General features: G+C 46.4%; 1 protein-coding gene across 1 annotated transcript; it reads left to right on the top strand.

The window, feature by feature from the left end:
* The first annotated feature begins 4,706 nt into the window (after positions 1–4,706).
* Positions 4,707–22,687, top strand: Ropn1l (rhophilin associated tail protein 1 like). The gene is made up of 6 exons (XM_071611892.1): positions 4,707–4,769; positions 4,843–5,014; positions 10,449–10,572; positions 11,564–11,725; positions 20,664–20,839; positions 22,581–22,687. Exons 2-6 carry the CDS (start codon positions 4,884–4,886, stop codon positions 22,642–22,644), a joined length of 657 nt encoding a protein of 218 aa, XP_071467993.1. The 5' UTR covers positions 4,707–4,769; positions 4,843–4,883; the 3' UTR covers positions 22,645–22,687.
* Positions 22,688–22,993: the final 306 nt, after the last annotated feature.

Below are 22,993 nucleotides of genomic sequence, written 5' to 3'. Positions count from 1 at the left end.
GAATTTTCTTCCTTGACATATGTAACAGTGCCTGAGTTTTTTCACTTCTCCATATTTGTTCAGTAACTTCTTTAGGTCAGACCTAAAGAAGCGAAGCTTCTTCCCAGGAACCCTATTCATCACTTACCTGTTCTTTGTTCAGTTGGAGCAGGACTTTCTGCTGGCTGACTATTGTCCGTGGGCCTGAGGGAGCACAATAGAGTCCAGAAATAGACCCACGTGCATAGTGACTGCAGTAGAGTTCTGTCAAAAATGCAACAGTCTTGAAAAATGATGGAATAATTGGACATAAGATGCAAAATTAAAAACAATCCGTACCATAGTAAGAATTAAAATGAGTTATAATCCTAAATATAAACTAACTTGTAGAAGAAAATGAAAGAAAAAAATGTTTAACCTTGTGTTAGGCATAGTTTTTAGATACAACAAGTACACTTCATTTAAGAAAAAGAATGATAAATCATACTTGATCAAGTTGAAAACCTCTTAAGATGCCAAGTGAATAAAAAGACCATAGAGTGGCAGGAAATATTTGCATTTCTGATGAAGTACATGCATCTAGAATACAGCAGTCTCAAAACAATAGTAAGTATACCATTTGGGCAAATTATTTAAACAGACACTTCACTAAAGGTTATATACTGGGCTGGGGATGTAGCTCGTTGGTAGAGCACTTAACTAGTTTGCAATGCCCTGGATTCAATTCCCAGGGGCGGGGAGGATGTGGCAAGCATATGAAATATGCTTGGTTCTTCAATAAATAACCAATGAAATATTTAACATAATTAGTCTCTAGGAAAATGCAAATTAAAACTAAAGTAGGCTGCACCACATACTATTAGAATGCCTAAAAATAAAAACCTACCACATATTGGTGAGGATGCAGAAGAGCTAGAACTTATGCTCGGCTGAAGGTAATGAGAAATGGCACAGTTACTTTGGAAGACAGTTGTAGCTCATGTACATTTAACGTTCCTAATTATTTGTCAAAAGAAAAAGTATATTTCCCTATGAATACTTGTACCTTCATAGTAACTTTATAATAACCCAAAGCTAGAAGCTACCCACATTTATCAACAAGTAAATACAGAAATTGTGATTATTTACATAATGGAATAGTGCTCAACTTGAATTCACTGTTGATACATGCAACATGGACACATCTCAAAAGTACTGTTATAAAATGCATACACTAGAAAATGTGGAGTCATCTACAAAAGTGTATAGAAAGAGCGGTGGGGTTAGGAGTTGGAGGGAGGACTTGTAGAGATTTCAAAGGGGCATGAAGAAATGGGGGTGATGGATGTCTTGTGGTTCTGGTTTAACATGTAATACATATGTCAAAACTTAACAAATTGAACTTATTGTAAGTTAATGTCTTGATGCCCTTTCTAAGTAACCATTTGAGTCCTTCTCTTTCCTCAAAGCACCACATCCTCCTTTCTCCTCACTTTGATGTGATGATGATGATGGCCTTCAATACCAGGCAGGTATTTCTTTCCCGTTCTCCGAGAAGGAGGAAGCAGTCCAAAGAGAACGTTCACAAGGTCACACAATCACATCTACCCCTGATCTGCCCCTGTGTCCATGTGCTCACCAGTTAATTGAGCTCCCAGAGTGACACTGCTTTGCCTGCCCTTTAATGCAGACTGCAGTGAGAGAGGTGCCTCAGGCCAGATGGGCTCCACTGAAGAGCCCCATTCACCTTCCACTGCTTTGAGGGATAAGTGTGCCCTGCCTACTGGAGGGCTCTGGGCTGCAATCCTGCCCTCCCATGCGTCTTTTCTGTTGGGCTATTCCCATCATTACTTCCCACTGCTGCTGTGATTCTTCCACTAAAAATACCTTGACCCTGCCACTCTGTTTCCTTCTCAGCAAATGCCTTCAAAGAGTTATCCATACTCATGTTAACTTCCAACTCCATTCCCATTGGATATTCATTCCCATTTTTTCCCTGGAATTGCTCTTGTAATTGCTGCTAAATTTTATGATTAATTCTCAGGTCTTATGTTTCTTGTCTCATCCAGTACTGTTGATTTCCTCTCTTCTGTTGAAACCACTTTATTAGTTTGTCCAAACACTGCAGTCTTCTAATTTTCTTCCTGTCCAGACTCTTCTTTTTAAACTTATTTGCTGGCTCTGTCTTGTCTTCCAGTCGTTACAAGCCCCAGGGCTCAATCTGGGACTGTGTTCTCCCTTCACTCGGGTTATGCTAACTTAGTGATGTTCCACACCATTCAGTCCCACAGCTGTAAAGACCAGTATGCTGATTACTCTCAGGTATGTGTGTGTGAGTGCACTCAAGACATTTTGCCTGCCTTTTCCTAAATGCCAGAATGTATGTGCATCTCATGCTCCTTTATCCAGGCTGACAGCAAATCTTTACCTTCTTAATAAATCCATAATCTGGCAACACTCTTGCCACCATGGTGCACATGACCATCCTCCTCCTCCTGCCTATGGTAATGCTGTTTTCCTGGGCTTTCTGACTCTGTTCTTGCCTTATTCTTTTTCTCCACTGAATCTATACTATTTCTGTTGATTGGAGTCAAATCAGTTTCACGCAAACTGGCAAGTGGATCACCATCACAAAATTGAAGTCCATGATGGCCTTCAATACCAGGCAGCACATGTTGGAACTCTTTTCCTCCCTCTGAAATATCACCCCTGTGCTCACTCTGCCTCAGGGCCTTTTCACTGACTATTTGCTGTGTCTGAATGTTTAGGTTCCTCAATCTCATTTCTTTACTGAGCTGTGGTTCCCAGTGAGGCTGGTCTCCCTGCTGTATATCTCATACTACTTAGCACACTCTATAGTTGACTTTTTTCTTATGTTTACATGTTTTCCACTTGAATGTAAGCTCCAGAGATTATATTTTTTAATCTGAATTACTGCTGTATTATTAATCTCAGTTTGTGGCACAAACCAGGTACTTGTAAGCATTTCTGAGTGAGCAAATAAACGATGAATTTGGAATCAAAATAATTTGTATGTGGCTAAAAGAAATCCTGAAATTTCTTTCCCGTTCTCCAAAGGTAACTGTTGTTAGTAGTTTAGCATGTGTTTCCAGAGTGTCAGGCCTAAACACACTTATAGAATCTTTGATCACAGTGAAGGTGTCATGCTACACAAATTGTTCTATGGGGTGCCTTTTTTCCCACTTTGTTTTATGAACATCTTTTTGTGTCAGTATGTAAGTAGCAATCTAATTTTTTTGTTTCATTGTATGTTTTGAGATGGTGGTCTCACTGTGTTGCTCATTCTTGTCTCCAACTCTTGGACTCAAGTGATCTTCCCACAACCTCTCAAGAAGCTGGGTGGGACTAGAGCTGTACTCTACCATCCCTAGTGTTAGCTACCTTGTTTTTCTGACAGCTTTATAGCATTATTTGGAGAGACCATGATTTAGGTTTTCTGAAAGCCACTTTGTATGTTATAGTAAATTTTTTTGTCTATATTAACATTTTATACTTAAGGTAGTTATTTCTGTAGGATAAATTTTTAGAAGATTAATTCATCAAAAATTTTTTTTGCAGTGTCAGATTGCCCCCTTAGAATCAATAAGGTATGAGAGTGTTTTCCTGTACCATCAACAACTTGACTATGTTGTTTTTTTCCACTGTTACTTGAAATATGTATATCCAACTGGTGGATATGTGGACCAAAAGGAAAAGACTGCAGTGGGACAAATTCCCTATTCTAAGGGAGCCCCTCTTGGAAATAGCTCGCTTGTGGTTCTCCCTCTTCCAGTCTGGAGGTGAGCAAGAGATGGGTGTCAGGGCCTCCTGCACGCAGTACGGAAGTTAAGGACAACTGCAGGAGTCACCGGGGCTGTCCTGAAACCAAGCTTCTCTGCTCCAGTGTCTCCCTGGTCAGTACCCAGTAGGACTGAAAAGTTAATTTTATCAGAAGAGGGGGAATTATTGCCTTCTAGGCCCAGTCTGGTTGGCTCAGTCATCTACCTTAGGAAAACAAATAGTATCCTGTAGTATCTTGTTTGATAGGAAACTGCCCACTGCAATTACTACAGCGGTTTTTGGACTGAGGATAGAAGAATGAGTTCAGTAAGAAGGAAGAGTTAGGCAATGGGAAGGGCATGTGCGGAAGCGCCAAGGCCAGAGCTGGTCTGGGAGGAGCTGCCCAGCCCTCACTGCAACGACTTTCTAACGAGGACTTGGTCCCCTGCTCTCGAGAGTCACGGAACCAGAACCCTCAGGGGAAGGTTCTCTGTCAATTCTGCTCCCGCTGGGCTGTGGGTAGTTGATCAAAAGGCCCTTTTCGCCGGGCACAATGGCCCATGCCGGTAATCCCATCCACTTGGGAGGCTGAGGCAGCCGGGTCGCAAGTTGGTGGCTAGCCTGGACAAAATTAGATCCTGTCTCAAAATTAAAAGGGAGATGTAGGTCAATGGTAATGCCCTTGCCTAGCATGCGCGAGGACATGGGTTCAAGCCCCTACACAGAAAAGACGGGAACCTCCTTTTAAGTGAGAACTTCGGCTCACAGGCTGCACAGGTAAGCTGCAAAAGCGGCAGGAACAGACTGCGCAAGCGCAGTGCTCTTGGACACCCCTTCAGCGCCGGGCCTAGGTGCCAGGCATGTGCGCCTGCGCGGCACCAGGGCGCGCGCGAAGGGGTGGGGGGAGCGTCTCGGTTGCTTGGATACTGAGACGCAACAGTAGCTTTGGCCCTGCTCGTGAGCAGCCGGCTGTGCTGAGTCGCTGGAGGGGCGGCGGTTGGCTCATTTCCCAAGAGCCGCAGGAGGAGCCGGTAAGACCTCGCTTCTGCAGGGAGGGCGAGCGCTGACTGGGCCCACTGACAGCCGCTCTCGCCCTCCCCGCAGCGTACCTACGTTCTCCCAGGCTGTAGCGGTCTGCCGCAGCGATGCCACTTCCCGACACCATGTTCTGCGCGCAGCAGATCCACATTCCCCCGGAATTGCCTGACATCCTGAAGCAGTTCACCAAGGCTGCCATCCGCACCCAGCCCACCGACGTGCTGCAGTGGTCCGCGGGGTAAGCGCCCTTGGGCGCCCAGCCAGAGGCGGGCAGACCGTGTGCCCAGCGAACCCCCTGCCCAGGCCAAGCTTCCCCTTAGCTTGGTGACATCGGTTCCAGTGTGACGGTCTAGGAACCATTGCCATCTTTTGTTCATGAGATCAGAAATTATTGCAAAAATGCACATTTATCTAGAAAATGATGGTAGTTCAGTTGTGGAGATAGACTAACGCTTACAAAGCCATCGCATTGAACAAAAAGTTTCCGCACTGTTTTAAAATCACAGGATCACAGCCACTTTTACTTATGAAATGATTTTTACAAGGAAGAATCTGTTAGCTCTGATCCTTATCTGCAAAGAATCCTCCCAGAGTAGTTAAGTTTGTCAGCACTTTACTCCCGAGGTCATCCTGAGGTTTTCAAGACGAGCCTGCTAGTAGGTAAACTGCCTGGTGAGCTTCACAGCCAATGAATCTTAACAGTTCCTTGCAGCAAACACTCTTAGGAGCACTCATAACTTTAAATTAGTTACAAGTCAACAGATCTTAGAACCATTAAAATCCTTTTTTATTTTTCAGAAATATTCTTTGCTCCCTCTTATAAACAGACTTAGATACTCACTTTTTTGATGAGTCAACATAAGTGTAAATTTAATTTTTTTCTTTAGTAACTGACAACAGATTTTGATGACTTTCTCTAACCTGTATAAACAAGGCAAGTTAATTTCTTTTGGCTGTTGTAACAAATTATCACGAAATTTGACTTAACAAGCACTTATCTTTACAGTTCTGGAGACCAAAAGTCCAAAATTAGCTTTATGAGGCTAAAAGCAAAGTGGTGGCAGGGCTTTGCCCTTTCTGATGACTATGGGGAGAATCCATTCCATTTCTTTACTATTCCAATTTCAAGAACTGTATCCCTTGTATAGCTTGGGCCTTGATCTCTTCATCTTTGTAACCAGCATTTTCATTCTTTCTCTACCTTCTTCTTCTAAGGATACTTGTGACTATATTTAGGAACCCATACTGATAATCCAAGGTAGTTTCACCATCTAAAACCCTTAATCAATCTGCAGAGACATGTTACCATGTAAAGTAGCAATCATAGGTTCCAGGGATTGAGACTTAGATATCTTTGAGCAGTTATTTAATCATACTAACAGAGTCACGTTCTTGAATTCTTTGAAACACTTCTGTCAATTGTTTCTGAACCTCTCAATCTTCTTGCTAAAACATTATTACCTCAAGCTTTTACCATTCTTCAAGCCTAAGTAAAAGATAGGATTTATTAACACTGTACAAAAAAAAAAAATCAAGATTTCACTCTCCCCCCCCCCCCTTGGAACACTAAATTATATTTGGCAACACTTCAGGGACAATTATTTTAAGCTTTATTTTAATTTGAAAGGCCTAATCATGACCTTTCTGAATGCACCATGCTGCTAATTCAAGAAGGAGTTTAGAGTTTAGGAGAAGAGCTAGGCATTATTCATCAGGCTATGTGTGTGCCTCACGCGAGGCACCCAGAAGTGTGCTAGCACTGTCAGGACAAAACCTGTTAGAGAGATGTTCATAAACAACTGGAATTGGTGGAGAACTTGGTAAGTGTGAAATGAGGCTCCTGAAGGTTGAGCAGAGTGACCTGGTCTTGGGAGGATTGTGTAGGCAGAGGTTGAGGCTAAAGCAAAGCAGAGGGTGTGGAAGAGGAAGAAGTGCAGGAACAAAGGCAGTGACAGGAAGGAAAACAGGATGCCTGTGACAGTCATGCTGCCATAGGACATGCGGTAGGCATTCCTGTGTCAGGTAAGGGTTCTTTTCAAAGGAGGTCTTCAGATGGCCAAGGGTCATCTTTCTCCCAAGCCTGTCTACTCTACTGTGCTGGACAATCAGTTGTCCCTCATCATTTCACCATGCACAGCTAACTGAAGAATTGGCCGAGTGACAAAAAGCTGCCTTGGTGTCCCCCGGGGACTGGTGGCATGTACCTTGCCAGCAGGCTTTCCCAGCCCTGCAGTTGGTGGTGGCCGTGCAGCGGTAGTGTAGGATGTTAGCCTCCAGGCCTGTACCCACTAGATGGCAGTATTACCATCCACACTTTGCCCTGACAACCTAAATTGTTTCCACAATTGGTCCCCCTTGAGGACGCTTGCTGCAGAGGCTGTATGGAACTTGGTGACTGCTCTGATTAATTGTGGGAGTAATTCCATGAAATAGGTGAAAAATCTCCCTGGGACAGCAAAGCATGGCACCCTCCTTCAGCGGGGCTCTTTAGGTCCTAGGCTCCATATATGTCTGGTTCAGGGCTGTCCGCATTTTGACTTTTCCTTAAATCATTAACAAAACTACAAAGCAGAGCAGAAATTGGCTTACATGTACAGAAGCAAATTCGAATTTGAGGATTTGAGATAAAGCCTTTCTTTTAGTCTACCCAATATATATATATTGATCCACAGGCATGTATGCTATATCTTAGAAGGTTTCTAGGTACTTGTACCTTTTACATTACCTGTGGCCTGGTGCATGCTTAGTGTGTGCTTGCCTGGCCATGCTGTCCCTTTGTTGTGTTAAAGTGAGCTCACAGGAGACGCTGCCTGATTTCCACTCCCAACACCAACCAGAGTCCAGGTGTGGGTCCCTTAACTTACTGCCCTACACTGTTTCTGTGCCTGTCTTGTGCCCAATGTAAGTAAGGGGCATTATCAATATCCCAGACAGGAACAGTTACCAGGAAACCCAAGGCAAGACAGTCTGGGCCTACTCAAGAGTGGAATACACAGCTGTTTAACATCAAATACCTTAAAAAGCAGCAAGGCCATGAAAAGGGAAGGCTAAAACCAAACTTTCAGAAGTGGAGAACTGGACTGGACCATGACACTGGACTCGGGTCTGTCCAGGGTCTGGAATCTTCTACTTCCTTTGGCCACATTTGAGGCTCAGAGCATGTGCTTGATGAGAATAGTGTATGTCCCGGGAACTCCTTCTGATGCTGACCACTAAGCCTTCCCCACTCAGTGCTTCCAGAACTCAGACAAGACAGGGCCTCCTTGTGCCCATTTGTAGACAGAGAAACCGAGGCATGTACAGAAGTTTAAGTCAGAAAGCCAAGTGGAGGAAGGAGAACTTAAGCCCTAGCCGTTGGTTTTCCTCAGTGGTTTTCCTGGGGCATCTAAGGCACCACATGACATAGGGTGCTGCCTGTGTGCTGGGAGCCATTAGCCAAGTAGGTATGACAATTTCCTTTGAGTATTAATTGTCCTACAGCCTCAGGATACCTAGTAAGAATAGTGTTAGGAGAATAAGATAAATGTATCCACAATAATGGACCTTCTTGCCAAAATACTCCTGTAGGAATATTTTTTGTTGGTAGTACAATAAATAATAAAGGCAAACTTATATCAATTCTATCCAAATGTATATTTTCCATATATGTTTCAATAATTTTTAATGCCTTTCTTGCTTTAGGAGTTAACATGCGGGGTGAATTTGGATCTGATGGACCTTTTAGAATATTAAATAGAGGTCCCAACTCTCCTGTTGGTATACCTAGATAAGGCCTTATCCAATTTATGTCTCCCAATAACTTTTGAAAGTCGTTAAGTGATTTGAGTTGATCTACTCGTATTTGAATTTTTGGTGGACGGACCATGGTTGAGGATAATAGAACTCCTAAATAATTAATTGGAAAATTTAATTGTACTTTATCTATTGCTATCTCTAGATTATAATTTTTTAATAAGTTTGTAAGTGTGGCATAACATTCTAGCAATGTGTTTTTATCTTTATGTGCCAATAATACATCATCCATATAGTGAAATATTTGTAGTTCAGGATTTTGATTTCTAAGTGGCTGGATTGCTTTGTTAACATATATTTGACACATAGTTGGACTGTTAGCCATCCCTTGAGGGAGTACTTTCCATTCATATATCTGATCAGGACCTTCATGATTTAATGCAGGGATAGTAAATGCAAAACGTGGACTATCCTCAGGATGAATTGGAATTGAAAAAAAACAATCTTTAATATCTATAGCTAAAACATGCCAGGTTTTTGGCAAAGCAGACAATTGAGGAATCCCTGATTGAGCAGGTCCCATAATAACCATCTCATTATTAATGGCTCTTAAATCTTGCAATAATCTCCATTTACCAGATTTCTTTTTGATGACAAAAATGGGAGTATTATGGGGAGATATGGAAGGTTGTATATGTCCTTCCGCTAATTGTTGTTTGACCAGATCATGGGCTACTTGTATCTTTTCTTTAGTCAGGGGCCACTGAGGAACCCACACTGGTCTTTCTGATTTCCAAGTAATTTTGATTGTCTCAGTGGCCCTTTCTGAAAATCCAACCCATGTCTGTCTGTTCCTTGATCTATTTGTATTGGTGCTGCTATACCTTGCCCTTGTTTTCCTAATCTTTTTTCTTTCCTAAAGCCTTGTCTAGCCCTAGTAGTGGGCGCATTAAGATTGATGTTATTTGTTAACGTCAAACCTAATTGATCTAGGACATCTCGTCCCCATAAATTTATAGGAAGATGATCCAATACATATGGCTGTATAGTTCCTTCACATCCTTCAGGATCCTTCCAATCTAATATCATAGAACTTCTATGGGGATTAGTCGCCACTCCTAGGCCTCGAAGCGTTTGAGTGGCTTGTTGTAATGGCCATTAACCTCACTCCCCCACTGGCACCAAGGCCAAATTTGGGGGCCAACAGAGGTGAGGCAAAGAACCTCACCCCCCCACTGGTGCATAGACCTATCCACAAGTATGGCTGTATGCTGGACCGGTAGTCAGTGACGGGTATGATCCAATTGCAGTGGTATCAACCTAAGACAGGAGGCTGACGCCTAAAGGTCAGTTTTTCCCATGACGGGTAAGAACCATATGTTGAATTGGACAACCTACCAGGCACGGTCCTTAAGCCACATTGCTTGTTGTTTAATTAATCAGAAGGGGGGAGATGCTGGGAGCCATTAGCCAAGTAGGTATGACAATTTCCTTGCCAGCATACCCCATGTTGCTTAGTGGAAGGACTCGTGGAAATAGGACATTTTGCAGTGACATTGCATGTAGGTGACCTTGCTCAAGGACCAGGGCGGATTAGGGTGTTCCCGGTTTAGGATAATTGGGTTTAGGGTGTTCCAGTTTAGGGCGTTCCAGGTTTAAGATTATTCCTGCTGGGAATAGGGCATATCCTGCTGCCTGAGTTCCCCTTGAGTTCTCACGGGATTCAGACAGTATTTTTTGGGAGACAGAAGCCCAGTGGGAGTGGATTTGGGTAGAGAACGTGGATTTCCCCAGAACGTGATTGTAGACGGCTGGTGTGAGTTCGGGAATAAAGAGTTGCTGTTTGAATCTACAAGCTGTGTGGTGGCTCGTGATTGTGTGCCCAGCCAGGCTGCGGCACCTGTGTGTTGATAAGCTTCAGACATGTCTGTTTTTCCCAGGTATTTTTCAGCTCTGTCAAGAGGAGATCCACTTCCTGTAAAGGATAGAGTCGAGATGCCTGTGGCAACCCAGAAAGTAGACACAGGCATGACCCAGGGACTGCTGAAAGTCCTGCACAAGCAGGTAGGCAGGGTCTAGCTGGCTTGTGTGTCTCCCAACCGCGGCATCTCTCAGAACCGTGGAGCAGAACCCCATCAGGACCATGGCTGGACCATGTGTTCCCTGTCCTTTCTTCAAGGTTTCCTCTACAAAGGAATGTATACATTCGGTAGACTTAACCCAAAATAGCTACTTAAGAGTAGATTCTATTTGATTTTCCTTTTTTGAGGAGGCTGGTCCTGGACTTGTGATCCTCTTGCTTGAGCCTCCTGAGTAGCTGGGATTGTAGGTGTGCTCCAACACCTGGCATAGCCTTTTTTTTTTTCTCCATGGCACTGGGGATGGAACTCAGGACCTTGAGCATGCCAGGCAACCTCACTACCACTGAGCTACACCCCCCAGGCCCATAAATTTTATTTTTAAAGTGCTTTGTTGCCATTATACACAGGGAAGTACTATGCTTCTGTGCAGGGCCCACTGGTTTCCAAAGATAGGATCTTCCCCGGACTCTATATCTTAAGGAAAATATTCCCACTGAATTGTGTACCTTGGGGAAACAAATCCTCATTGCTCAGATTTTTCTACGCAAAATTCTACTAGCAGATTGAAGAAGTTGTCAGTGTTCATAGTGTGTTTAAAATCGTGGAAGCGATTTATTTTCAGATTTTTTTCCTAATTATTACTGTATTTAGGGGACTGGATTTTCAAATGCTTTTATTCAGTAATTTTTTTTTTTTTTTTTACTGTGAAGTATTTCAGACAAACAGTGGAGATTCACACACCCAATATCTGCTCATTTTATGAGGTTGTAACACTACGTCATATACTCTTCTCTTTTGGGATATAGAGCCTAGCGCCTGCACCCTCCCTGGGGCTGACACAGTTACTGTCAAACAGGAGAGTCCATCTCCTCAGCACTAGGCCGGTGGCTGGTGTCTTAAGTCTTTGCAGGACTGCACCATCTTATAGGTTTTCCAAACTTACATAGATGGTGTCATACTGTGTTTTTAAACAGTGTCGCCACAAGAAGTATGTGGAATTAGCAGAACTTGAGAAGAAGTGGAGAAATCTGTGCCTGCCAATGGAGAGACTGAGAGCTCTCCTAGTACTGGATCATTGTGAAACGGAAATCGAGTGGATAAAATTTTTAGCATTGGGATGCAGTTCACTTGGTGGGGTACGTACACATAAATAGCATCTTAATAATTCTGTGTAATAAAATGCCTGGCTTAAAAACAAGTTTAGGTTTCAATTGACTAAAGGAAATACTTCATTATTTCAGTAGCTTTGTCTTAGAAAAATTTTTTTTCCTCAGGCAACTATGATATTTTTAGACTTATAGTTCTTTTTAAGTTAAATACTTTTGAACACCTCAATTTAAAAGATTTAATGCTTATGAGCACCTTGATTTAGATATTAACAGTAAATAAAATACGTGGATTCTCTTAAAATGTACTTAGGTTTTAGAAGAGAATGCAGCAATGACTTTTTATTAAAGCACATCATTTTGTAAACTGATAATGTCTCTTCTCCCCTTCTGTGGAAAGAGGCATAAAATTATTTTATACTTGAGTTACAATCCATTATTAAAGCTAACAGATACTGTGCAACTTTGCTGATGCTCAAGTTTTGCCCTAACAAGCTTAGCAATAAGACATGGGCGATCCTCGATTTGGGAAACGTGGAGTTGGTGAACCCAGGAGGTGAGGAAGAGGTGTGGAGGCTGGGTGCTGGGGATGTGGGCAGAGCCTCCTGTGCACAATGGAGTCTGCTCAGCTGCAGTGTGGGAGTCAGGTTTCAGCAGGGAGAGTTAGTTAGCATGCTCAGCTTGGTAAGAACGGCTGGGAAAGAGAACAGGCCTGCTTCCCGCCACAGAGGAGCAATGTTGTTTTACTGCTTGCCTTCGATCTTTGTAGCCCAGGGTACATCAGTGATTAATGACTAATCCCTGCTTCACAGCCCACACTCATCCTTGATCCATGGGTAAGCCTCTTCCATTTAATTCTAATTAAAAAGAAATCACTCCATATAATAAGCACCCAGGAACCTGCTCAGCAGGGTCATTGACACACCGACACTAGCTCCAAAGACCTGTGCTTCCTCCTGCCCTGTGCCCCGGCCTGCCTGCCCAAGGCAATGACCATCCTGACCTCACACTTCCTGCTCTTTTGCCTTTAAAGAGATACTTTTATAAAAGTGCCCCCAAAATATACTAAATAATGTTTGTTTTTGTTGTTGTTAATATTGTGCTGGGGATTGAACCGTGCTGGGGATTGAACCCAGGGCCTTGTGTATGCCAGGCAAGCACTCTACCAACTGAGCTATATTCCCAATCCTAAATAATATATTTCTTGAATTAGTTTTAAGTTTATAAAAAGATAAATATGCTGTTAGTTACCTTCTGGAACTTCTTTTCATCCCAAATGACACTGCTGCAGGGATTGGTCTGCCAGGCCACAGAACCATGTTGCTTCTTTGCCAACTGTTTGGGAAGTGAATATATCACAATTCGCTGGTTATATCACTGGCTCAGTGAGAAGCCTGGTCATCTCAGTGAAGTCAGATGGAGCCTGGGGGCTTCAGGTTGAGCAACAGTTTTGAGGTATGGGTGTTTCTGATCAGCCCTGGGCTAATTTTGCCAACGCCTGGACCTTGGTAGGCCTGGCACCCTCCAGCAGCAAAGACAGGCTCAGAAGTCCCCAGGGGACATCTCCATGGGGGATTATTGGGAATGACAAAGACAATTTCATTATTGAAGAAATTAAAAAAAAAAGATTTTTAGTTGTAGATGGACACAATACCTTTATTTTACTTATTTATTTTATGTGCTACTGAGGATCGAACCCAGTGCCTCACATGTGTGAGGCAAGCACTCTACCACTGAGCCACAACCCCAGGAGAAATTTTTATGTCTCTTTGTTCATTTGGAACTTGGTGAAACCAAGATTTTAATAATACAGAATTAATATCTGATGTTTGAATTAATGTTTACAGTTTTTGCCTCTAACTTAATTGTGAAGTTTTGATTTTTAACAATGGTGAGAATAGTAGAAAAATTCATATTTTGAATTCATCTTCATAATTTCTACCTCCCGAATCATGAAAATTAAGCACTCAGTTGATTTCAAGCAAAACCAAGTCTGTTACGGCAAGTGAGGTCCCTTGTTCATGTGTATTGGTGACACTAGAGGGAGACATTTCATCAAGGATAGAGCTTTGCTGTCTAAGAACTCAGGAAAAACATTAAAAATGACAAGCATTCCTTTGCTTTCTTCCTATAACGCCTTACTCTGTCCTTAGGGAATCAATTTATACCAAAAGGCCCACGTGTGGTCATTGTGTATTTCCTCCTGTCCCCAAACCTAAGCCACCTTTGGCAGCAGGGCTTTCCACTCACTTTGCTTCCTCTCAGGCCCAGGGTTCCTTCCTGGCTGTGAAAGCCATGGCCACGCCTGCCAGGTGAGGTGTGAAGGTGATCCTTTGGTCCCCAGGAGCCCCTGTGGGAGTGCCCGCACTGGCCTCTCCCCACCCCACACCTGCCATGTGAGCGGGTGGGCAGTCTTGTGCTGTGGGTGCCGGGGTGCCCCCGTTGGCTGGGAAAGCTTGGAGGTGCTCTGAGAACAGCTGACAGGAATGAAAGAACCTTAAACCCTGCTCTCAGGAATCACTGTCGTCAGATTAACCCAGCTTAAGCTCTCTATAGGCTAGAAACCTCTGCCTGAATTTCTGAGTCGTGTGTATCATTCATTTGTTCCTTCGTTTCTTCACTCCCCAGTTTTTGCTGAGCACTGTTTGTATGCAGCCTTGCTGGATGAGGTCTGAGTGTCCCCGAGTGTCTGTGTGACCAAGGCTTCTACTCTAGGGTGGTGGTACTGGGAGTGGTAGGACCTTTAAGCACCGGGGCCTGGTTGGGTGTCTTTGGTCATTGGGCTGGCCCTTGAAAGGGGATCAATGTGATTCTTGAGTGAGCCTTTGACAGTTTTGGCAAAAGGAGTGAGCCTGCCCCTCCCTCTGGCTTCCTGTGTGAGATGAACTGGCAGTCCCACCACCTTGAGCCACTGTCATCACCAGAAGTGAACCAATGCCCCCACCTCAGCCTGACCTCAGCCTTGGGACCTCCACAACTGTGAGCTAAACAGACTCTTCTCTTCATGGGTAGCTGTGGGTATTTCATCATAGTGAGGAAAAGCTGACCAACTCAGGGCCTGTTCTAAGTGCTGGAGATTCTGGAGTGCACTTTCTGGGCTTGTGTCCTCAGACTCTTGCAGTTGATGTTCTGCGATACCCTTGGATCCCTGGACACAGCTCCAGGTATCCTATTGAAAGCTATGAATTCGCGTTAAGGGACATTGAGAGGTGCTCAGTCAGTCAGCCAGGTGGACGAGGATGTGAACTTGCTGTCTGAGGCTGTCGTGAGATAGTCTTTCCCAGGGTCCTGATATGCATGTCTGGTGACATCATCACATTTACACATTGGGACTTATCTTCGCATTCCTGCAGCACCATAGATGGTCCTAAGCCTTAAAGCAGTGGATCAAAATGTCTTGTTTGTAGCCTGGGGATCTTTTTTTTAAAGCATAAGAAAATTGTGAACTGAGCCTTTTATCTTCAGACACTCTCTAAATCTATAATGAAAAAACAGCCAGACAATGAACAAGGAATATTATTTATTAGCCACAGAAGCAGCCCTCTTTGGTTGTAATAGGAAGAAGGTGTGGGTGTAATGTGGTTCCATCTGAACTATTATTGCCTACAACAGTGGGCATGGTCTCTAGGGTTCTTAGCTCGGGCTAGAACGTGCAGGACCCTTCGTATGTTTTGGATCCAATCCTCCCAACGGCTTTGGAGGAGAGACTGCTGAACGTTAGGCTGGTGAGCTGTGGTGGAGACGGGCTAAGAACCTGAGGTCAGGTAACTGGGAAGTGAGGGGTGCAGGGGTCCCTGCCAGTGACTCTGTAGTGACCCAGGAAGGTTAGGGCCACTTCAGGAGAGTTCATGCTTGGGAATTCCTATTTCAGAGAATGAGAACTCCCTAGGGTTACAGTAATATCATTTTATATCCTAAAATTATTCAGGAGTGTTCAGTGCCAGCCTGACAGCATGTACCCTGGAGTGTGTAGAGCACTGTCCTCATATGCTGGCCCTGGGTGACAGCCACCTGTCCCAGCAATGGTGCTGCATTCTGGCTTACTGTTCCCTGCCACTTGCCCTTCAGGCTTCTCCCAAAAGGACACAAAGACCGTTCTGAAGTGTCCCAAGAAAGGCCAGCAGAATTCTTAACCCACCACCCACCATGAGGGTGAGCCTCAGGCCATGAGTAGGTGGAGCACACTGTCCCCACAGCGGAAGGAGCTGCCCTTGGGTTCCTGGGATTGGTGGGCCTAGCTCTGCCACGTGGGAGGGGGGCGTGCACTCCCTGGAGTTGTCACTGTGTCCACTTCAGCTTCTTGGGCGATGAGTTGTGCTGAGACCACAGCCCAGCCACCTGTGGAACACTCGTAATTCTGGGCCTCCCACCAAAGCCCCCAGAACAACAAAAAAGAGAACCTATGAGGATAATAAAATGGGATGGGAAGAGCCTTGGGCTTTTAATGGAGCTCTGGTTCTAAGGACACCATCACCTGGCCTCCACCCTGCCCCAGCTGCCCTCCTGTAAAGGGTTCGTATTCTTATTTGCAACCTGGCTCAAAGGTACCCCCTGGAGGTGTGAGATGACAGTTCTTCAGAGGCTTTGTGTGTTATCATGGGAGCAGCTGTGACCTTGAAGCTGTGAGGAATCCGACAGAATTGGCGCATGGAGAATGCGTATGATGTGAGGAACCTCCCTCTGGGGTTTCTCCCACATCTCCACTTTAATTTCAGATTATGGATGAGGCAGAAATACTTGGTTTAAAGTGTAGCTGGGCGGGGTGGTGCATGCTTATAATCCCAGTGGCTGGGGAGGCTAAGGCTGGAGGATCTCAAGTTCAAGGCCAGCATCAGCAAGCTTAATGAGGCCCTAAGTGAGACCCTGTCTCAAAATTAAAAAAAAAATTAAAAAGAGACAGGAATGTGGCTCAGCAGTAAAAGCTCCTCTGGGTTCAATTCCCAGTATTTAAAAAAAAAAAAAAAAAGGCAGCTTTCCAGCCCCCTGGCCCCAGGATATCTCATGCCCTTAAGAATAATGGTGGGAGGTTAAGAGGGGTCCTTTGGCTGGCGATGAAGTGGCTGTACTTCCTACAGCCCTTTGGAGTTGAGAGTTGTGTTTATCAGAAACTTAACTCTCAGTAAGATCAAGCGAGTTGCTTTATGATAAGATATGCAGCAACTTTTATATCCAAAAGGACTTTTTGGATATAAAAGTTGCTGCATATCTTATTGTCAGGACTGTCGGCACCAGCCGCGTCATTACGCCTTTGCAGAGCTGCGATGCTGGAGTGTTTTGATGTATTTTTCCTTAAATACCTCCTCTTCCGAAGCCTCGAAGCCTCATGGCGGCAGGTCTCATCTGCCTGATCCATGATGCCAACTGCTTCCTTCCCCTGACTCACAGCGCCAGCCTGCGAGTCCCCCTCTCCTGATGTCTTGCTTCCGTTTGTGTCGGATATGAAAGCACATTCCAGCATACCAGCGCGTCTTTGAAAAGTTTCAAGTCAGGAACAGGGATTATAAAACAGCTTTATTTTTAGCAGCTCCTCCCTCGAGGCCAGTCTTTTAAAGGAATGGTGTGTGTGGAGGTGTCCGCCTCTCTGCGGAGTGAAGACACCTTTTTTTCTAATGAGTGTCACTTGGCCCTTCCATGCTAGGCTGACTGATAGCTATTCTGGACCCTTGTGTCACATTCCTGCCAGGGCCAAGGCACCAGAGATTGGCTCTGCTCAGGGGTCCTCTCCTCCGCCCAGGTTCTGGATCCAGGAATGTGGGGTGTCTCTGTCTCTGCCTCTCACCCCCCCCCCCCGAGCCAGTGCAGTGGACCCTAAGGTGGCCCACTTTCTGCCTTGGGCTGGGTGACCTTGGACAATGACTGAGCCTCTCTGGTCCCCACCATTCCTTTGTGAACTGAGGATAATGACATCCTCACTGCTCTCAGGGACTGAAGAGTGGACAGGGCACCAGAATCAAGCTCTTGGATGGTGCTAATCTCTGCTGGTTACTGGTGACCACATGCCGCCTTGTCCAAGGGCCTCATCTCCGTCCTGCAAACTTGTGCGCACTGAGGACAGCAGGTTACTCCCCATGACAGTCCATACTGAGGCCAGTGTGTGACCTGCGGCTGCACCTGTCCTACGTCTGCAACTTCCGTGTGGGACTGTCTCTGCTCCTCCCACCTCTGGTGCTCTGTGCTCATGCAGCACATCTTTTCCTGCTTTCCCTTTTTTGCTAAGAGTCATTTCTGGGCTTGCTGCAAATGCCATCTTCATATTCCTTAGCATTCTCGTGATGTTTTCATATTCTGCTGTTTAGGGGCAAGAGAGCCCTGATTTGTGATGTCTTCCAGTCCATGTGGTGTAAATTCCCCGGCCCCAGTTCGATTCCAGCTACCAATGGGAGGTGTCTAGCTGACAGAACTCCTGGAGGGGTCAGTGGCTCGGGGGCCCCTGGAGTACACCACTGCCACCTGTACCCCCAGTGTCCAGCTTTGGCTCTGCCACTCCTCCCAAGTGCTCCTGTGAAGCCCTCTGGTGGAAATGCAGTCCTCCCCTCCTCCCTCCCCGACCTTGGACAGCCAAGCACTCTGTCCACCTTCAAGCACTTTCCTCTACTCACGGTTGGTCCCACCTCCCGTACCCCTCCTCCTGTCTCCAGCTGCCCCCTTGGTGATCTCTCATCTCCCCGGCTCTTGGCGGATTGCACGCCATTTTCTGTCTACCCTCCTTCGGCTCTAAGTGATACCTTGTCCACTTGGGCAGACTCTCTCAAATAGGGTGACCCCACCTGAGCCACCGGCTGAGCTCCAGGCCTGAATACCCACTTTGGCCAGTGTTTGCACAGGGATGCCTAACATACATGCCAACCGACACTGCCCAGAAGTGAGCCCCTTTTCTGTGCTCAGGACTCCCCATCTCCCCTCCTGTCACTGGTGAATCAGCCTTCCAGCTGTGCAGGCCTAGTAGAACCTTGGGGGTCACCGCTCACGGTTCTGCCTCTCACACCACCGTGCGCAAGCTCTGTTAGCCCAGAGTCCTGCCTGGCTCCCAGCGTGGCCTCTGCTCCATTGTCCCAGTGGCCTCCTTGTTGGGTGCCTGGCTTCCACACATCAGCTAAGAGGGTCTCTCCATACTGCTCATCTCCGTTTCAATTCTTTAACCCCTTCCCATAGTACACGGGAGAAGCCAAGGCTCCCTTGCCCTGCGAGAACTCCCAAGATTGGCATCCACCCACCTTCTGACTTGCTCTAGCTACTCAGAAGTGAGCCCAGAAGTGAGCTCAGGCTGTTCCCGGAGCACCCACGCTTCCCTGGAATTCTGCAGCATCCCCTGGCTGGCCTCTTCCTCTCTGAGGCTTTACTTAATGTCCCTGCTCAGCTGGACCCTCCTGGACCCTCCGCCCCAGTGCCTCCTGCCTGTGCTCAGACACATCCCCTTCTTGAGGGAGCTGGGGCCCAGGTGTTCTGCCCTCAAACCACACTCTGACCTACAGGAGAGCAGGTGTTAGGCGTCCGGCGGCAGCCTCCCTCCCTGGGGGCCACAGTGGGCACAGGGCGAGTATGGAGTGCACCGAGGAGAGCTCTGTGCTGGTGTTGGCCAGGGCTGTTAGGTGCGGCCTCTCTCGGAGTTTGCCTTCAAGCATCCTCATCCTCAGCACAGCAGTCAGGCAGGGGGCGGGGGTGGCTCTGGCAAGGAAGGGCTCTGGAGAACCCACCCAGGGTGGAGATGGAGTGCTGGCCCCCAGGCCACCTGCAGGATTGGAACGTCAGTTCCTCAGTGCATCTGGAAGAGCGTTGAAGTCTGCAGGGTATTTGTCCTGATGTAAAAGAAAACAAGGAGACCAGGGCTATGTATTTGGTTTAGTAAAAGATAGCATTCTATTGTTGTGGATTTTTTTATCATCTTTAGGAAAAAAACAAAAACTTTTTTCCAGCAAGGATTAGTTGAAAGGAGTCGGAGATGAGAGCCCTGGTGCAGTGGTGCGCACTCGGGAACCTCTGGTCTCCTGAGGAAGTCTGTGGCCCATCAGCTGGGCCTGCTGGGGCTTCTAGAGAGGCAGGTGCTCTGGAGACCTGTGCCTTGTGGGGGTGGAAGGCAGGAGGAGGATGGGGTGCAGGCCAGGATGGGGCCCGTGTCTCGGGGAACCAGACAGTGGGACTCCATGAGTGAGATACATCGAGGATAGGGGAGAAGAAAGGCCTGGGGTTCTCCTCAGCCAACACAGACATGGAGCCTCTGTGTGAGCAAGGACAGAGCCTGGGCAGCAGGGCCCTCCTTGAGGACGTGCAGGCTGCCCACCCTGTCAGCCCTGCCCGCAACAGGCAGCACCTCTGGACAGTAACAGATTGCTTCGTTCCTTGGCACCACCCTGAGTATGTCTCTGGGCCTGACGGGACACCATAGTTCTGCACTGTCATACAAAGTTCATCACAGAGGGGCTGGGAGTGTGGCTGGTGGTTGGGGTGTGGCTGGGGTGTGGCTGGGGGTGTGGCTCTGTGGCTGGGGGTGTGGCTGGGTGGCAGAGCACTTGCCCCACAGCCCTGGGCTTCCCTCTGGGCACCACAGCACAAAAAAAGTTTATCACTGAAGACATTAGTGTCTGTGACAGTTGTTCTCATCAATATAAGATGAAAATCTGTGAATTAACACTTTTTCTAGTCACTTGCATCTTGACCAAACATTTTTTTTAATATTTATATTTTAGTTGTAGGTGGACACACAATATCTATTTCATTTTTATGTGGTGCTGAGGATCGAACACAGTGCTTCACGCGTGCTAGGTGAGCACTCTGCCACTGAGCCCCAGCCCCAGCCCCCAACATTTCCTTTCTATTTTTCACCATGGAAGTTGCATATATATCTAGCTTTTAATTCAGAGGGAGATCATACTTTCCAGAATTTCTAAAGAATGTGCTTGAGGGTTTCTTTGGCTGGTATCTGCTTTACATCTCAGCAACTCAGAGTAATCCCCTCCCCGTGGTGTTTTAGTCGCTGAACACGGCCATGAAGCACGTCTGCGAGATCCTCACCCAGGACCCTGAGGGTGGGCCTGCACGGATCCCATTCGAGACTTTTTCCTTTGTCTACCGTTACTTGGCTGGGTTGGATCCAGACATCATGGAGATGGATGTGGAATCCTATCTTATGGGTTTAAAGGAAAGCGTGTAAGTATAGCACTGTTGGATCCAGGTATGTTGACTGTGGAGAATTTTATTTCTCCACTTTTCTGTCTTCTGAAAGTCATTCCAACCAAGCCCGCCCTTGACATATACACAGCCCAAGACGTGTCTAAGTGGAACTACAAGCCAGACGCCATCAGTGAAAGCAGCCAGCCATCCAGCCTTGGTCACAGCCTTATCAGTGTGGGACTTAGGTTCTGTTTTATTAGACGTCAGAAGGAGAAATTGTGTCCAGTCACCAGAAATGGTCTGTCCTGAGCTTATCCTGGCTCTAATGTACAGTATGTCAGTGGTTTCAACTGTAGCCCGTTGACAGTGAGATGGGTCAAATTCACCTCATCACAGAGCAGCACAGAGGTTGGCCTCACTGTGGGACTGGAGTGCTAGGACCCAGGGCTGCCTGCATACACCTGAGACGTCACTGTCGTCACACAGTTCCTGTTTGGAGGAACATGTTACTTGGCGCTGTTACACTGCATTTTCTTACTGTGTTAGTACTGGACATGAGTGAAGGATCGCAGATGCTTTTGACCACTTCTCAAAATTATCCTTGGGCTTGTGTCTTCTTTTTCCAGTAAGTGGCCTCCCACATCTGAGGTGTGGCTACTCCCACATCTGAGCTCTGTTGAGCAGTGAGATGCTCCGTGATTCTCCAGGTCCAGAAGCGGTGGAGCATCCCTTTTAGGGGGTTCCCAGAAATCTGATGATCTCTCCAGATTACTTTTGGGAGAGAGTGGCACCATGAAAGTGGTGTGGGTATGTGGAGGGGACAGAGGTGGCCAGCGACTGCCACAGGCACAGGGAGATAAGCCAGACTGCAGCAGTGATGGTGGGGAGGAGGTGGGAGAATGCACTGTGGCCTGCCCTGCAGGGCTGGGAGGGGGAGCACCTGGCAAGGGGTAAGGGCTGAAGATGAGCAGGACATTAAGTGGCTCCTACCAGGAGCCTCATGTACCCCACACCATGAAACCCCCACCCCCAAAGCCCAAGAAAAATCGTGAATGGACCTGGGGGCTGAAGAGACCATGCCTGGCCAGACACAGCCCTGAGTGGGATTCGTGCAGATCCTGGAGCTTTCCCTCCTTCAAATGAGAGGAAATAGCAAAGCAGCAAACTCTGGAATGTGCAGGTCACTGGAGCCAGGCTGCCCACCACCCCTCTCCACTCCTCTGCCTAGTCAGCAGCTCATCTGTTCATCCCAGGACTCACCGATCCATCCACTTACCTGCTCCTTGCTTGGTTCCAAGTGTTCTGGAGCCCCAGTATCTCCCAGGAGGAAGATGCAGGACATTGCAGGACATTGCATGCAACGATGGGCTGTGTGGGCTTGACTGTCCTGAAACCTGTGGCCTCAGGTGCAAGAAAGAAACAGGCTGGGCCAGGTTGGCCTGGGCAGCCAGGAGCGCTGGCTCAGGAAACAACTGGAGGTGGGTTGCTTGGGCCCCTGGACAGTCTCTGACTCCTCCCTTCCCGTGGCCAGAGGGCTCCAGTCATTGGGTACTGCCCAAGGGTAAAGAACAACACGTAGCGTTCATCTTTGCACCTGGAAGAAGGGCCCATTATCATACAAGGAAATAGAAGGCTTGATTTTGGGTGGTAGAAATGACTGCTGAGAGGCCCTAAGTAGCCAGTTTTTAAGATGTTTTAAATTGTAAAGCATTTGATCAAAATTATGTTGTGTGTAGTGAGAAAGTGCTGATGGTGTCTTCCTCTGTTTCCCATCCAGAGACTCGAGAAAGAATGGCTTGATAGGACTTTCGGATTTCTACGTTCCAAAGAAGATAATTTAGAAAACCTTGAAGAGAAAGCTCTGAAGACACAGGCTGTTAATACAGAGAAGAACACATTTTCATTTCAAAATAGTGCTTTTGGAAAACTTGGCTCAAATACAACTTGTCATTAACCACTTACATCTAGCATGAGTTATTCTCTTTTAAGGGAGATTCAGTGTGGCAGATGCTTCACAGAGCCGCCACCTTCACGACTGCCCTTCACCATGTCTTGTTACAAGGACCTTAAATATGACAGTCATAGCAGTAAGCAGTGTGTTTCAGTAAAATAATCTATTGGGGTTCTGCAGGGTAGGAGGGGAGGGTGATGGGCAGTTTCTCTTGACCCAGACTGCAAGCAGGAATGCAC

Source organism: Marmota flaviventris, chromosome 5 (assembly GCF_047511675.1).
Source record: "Marmota flaviventris isolate mMarFla1 chromosome 5, mMarFla1.hap1, whole genome shotgun sequence".
NCBI classification, from domain to species: Eukaryota; Metazoa; Chordata; class Mammalia; order Rodentia; family Sciuridae; genus Marmota; species Marmota flaviventris.
This window is presented reverse-complemented; position numbering and strand designations above follow the sequence as displayed.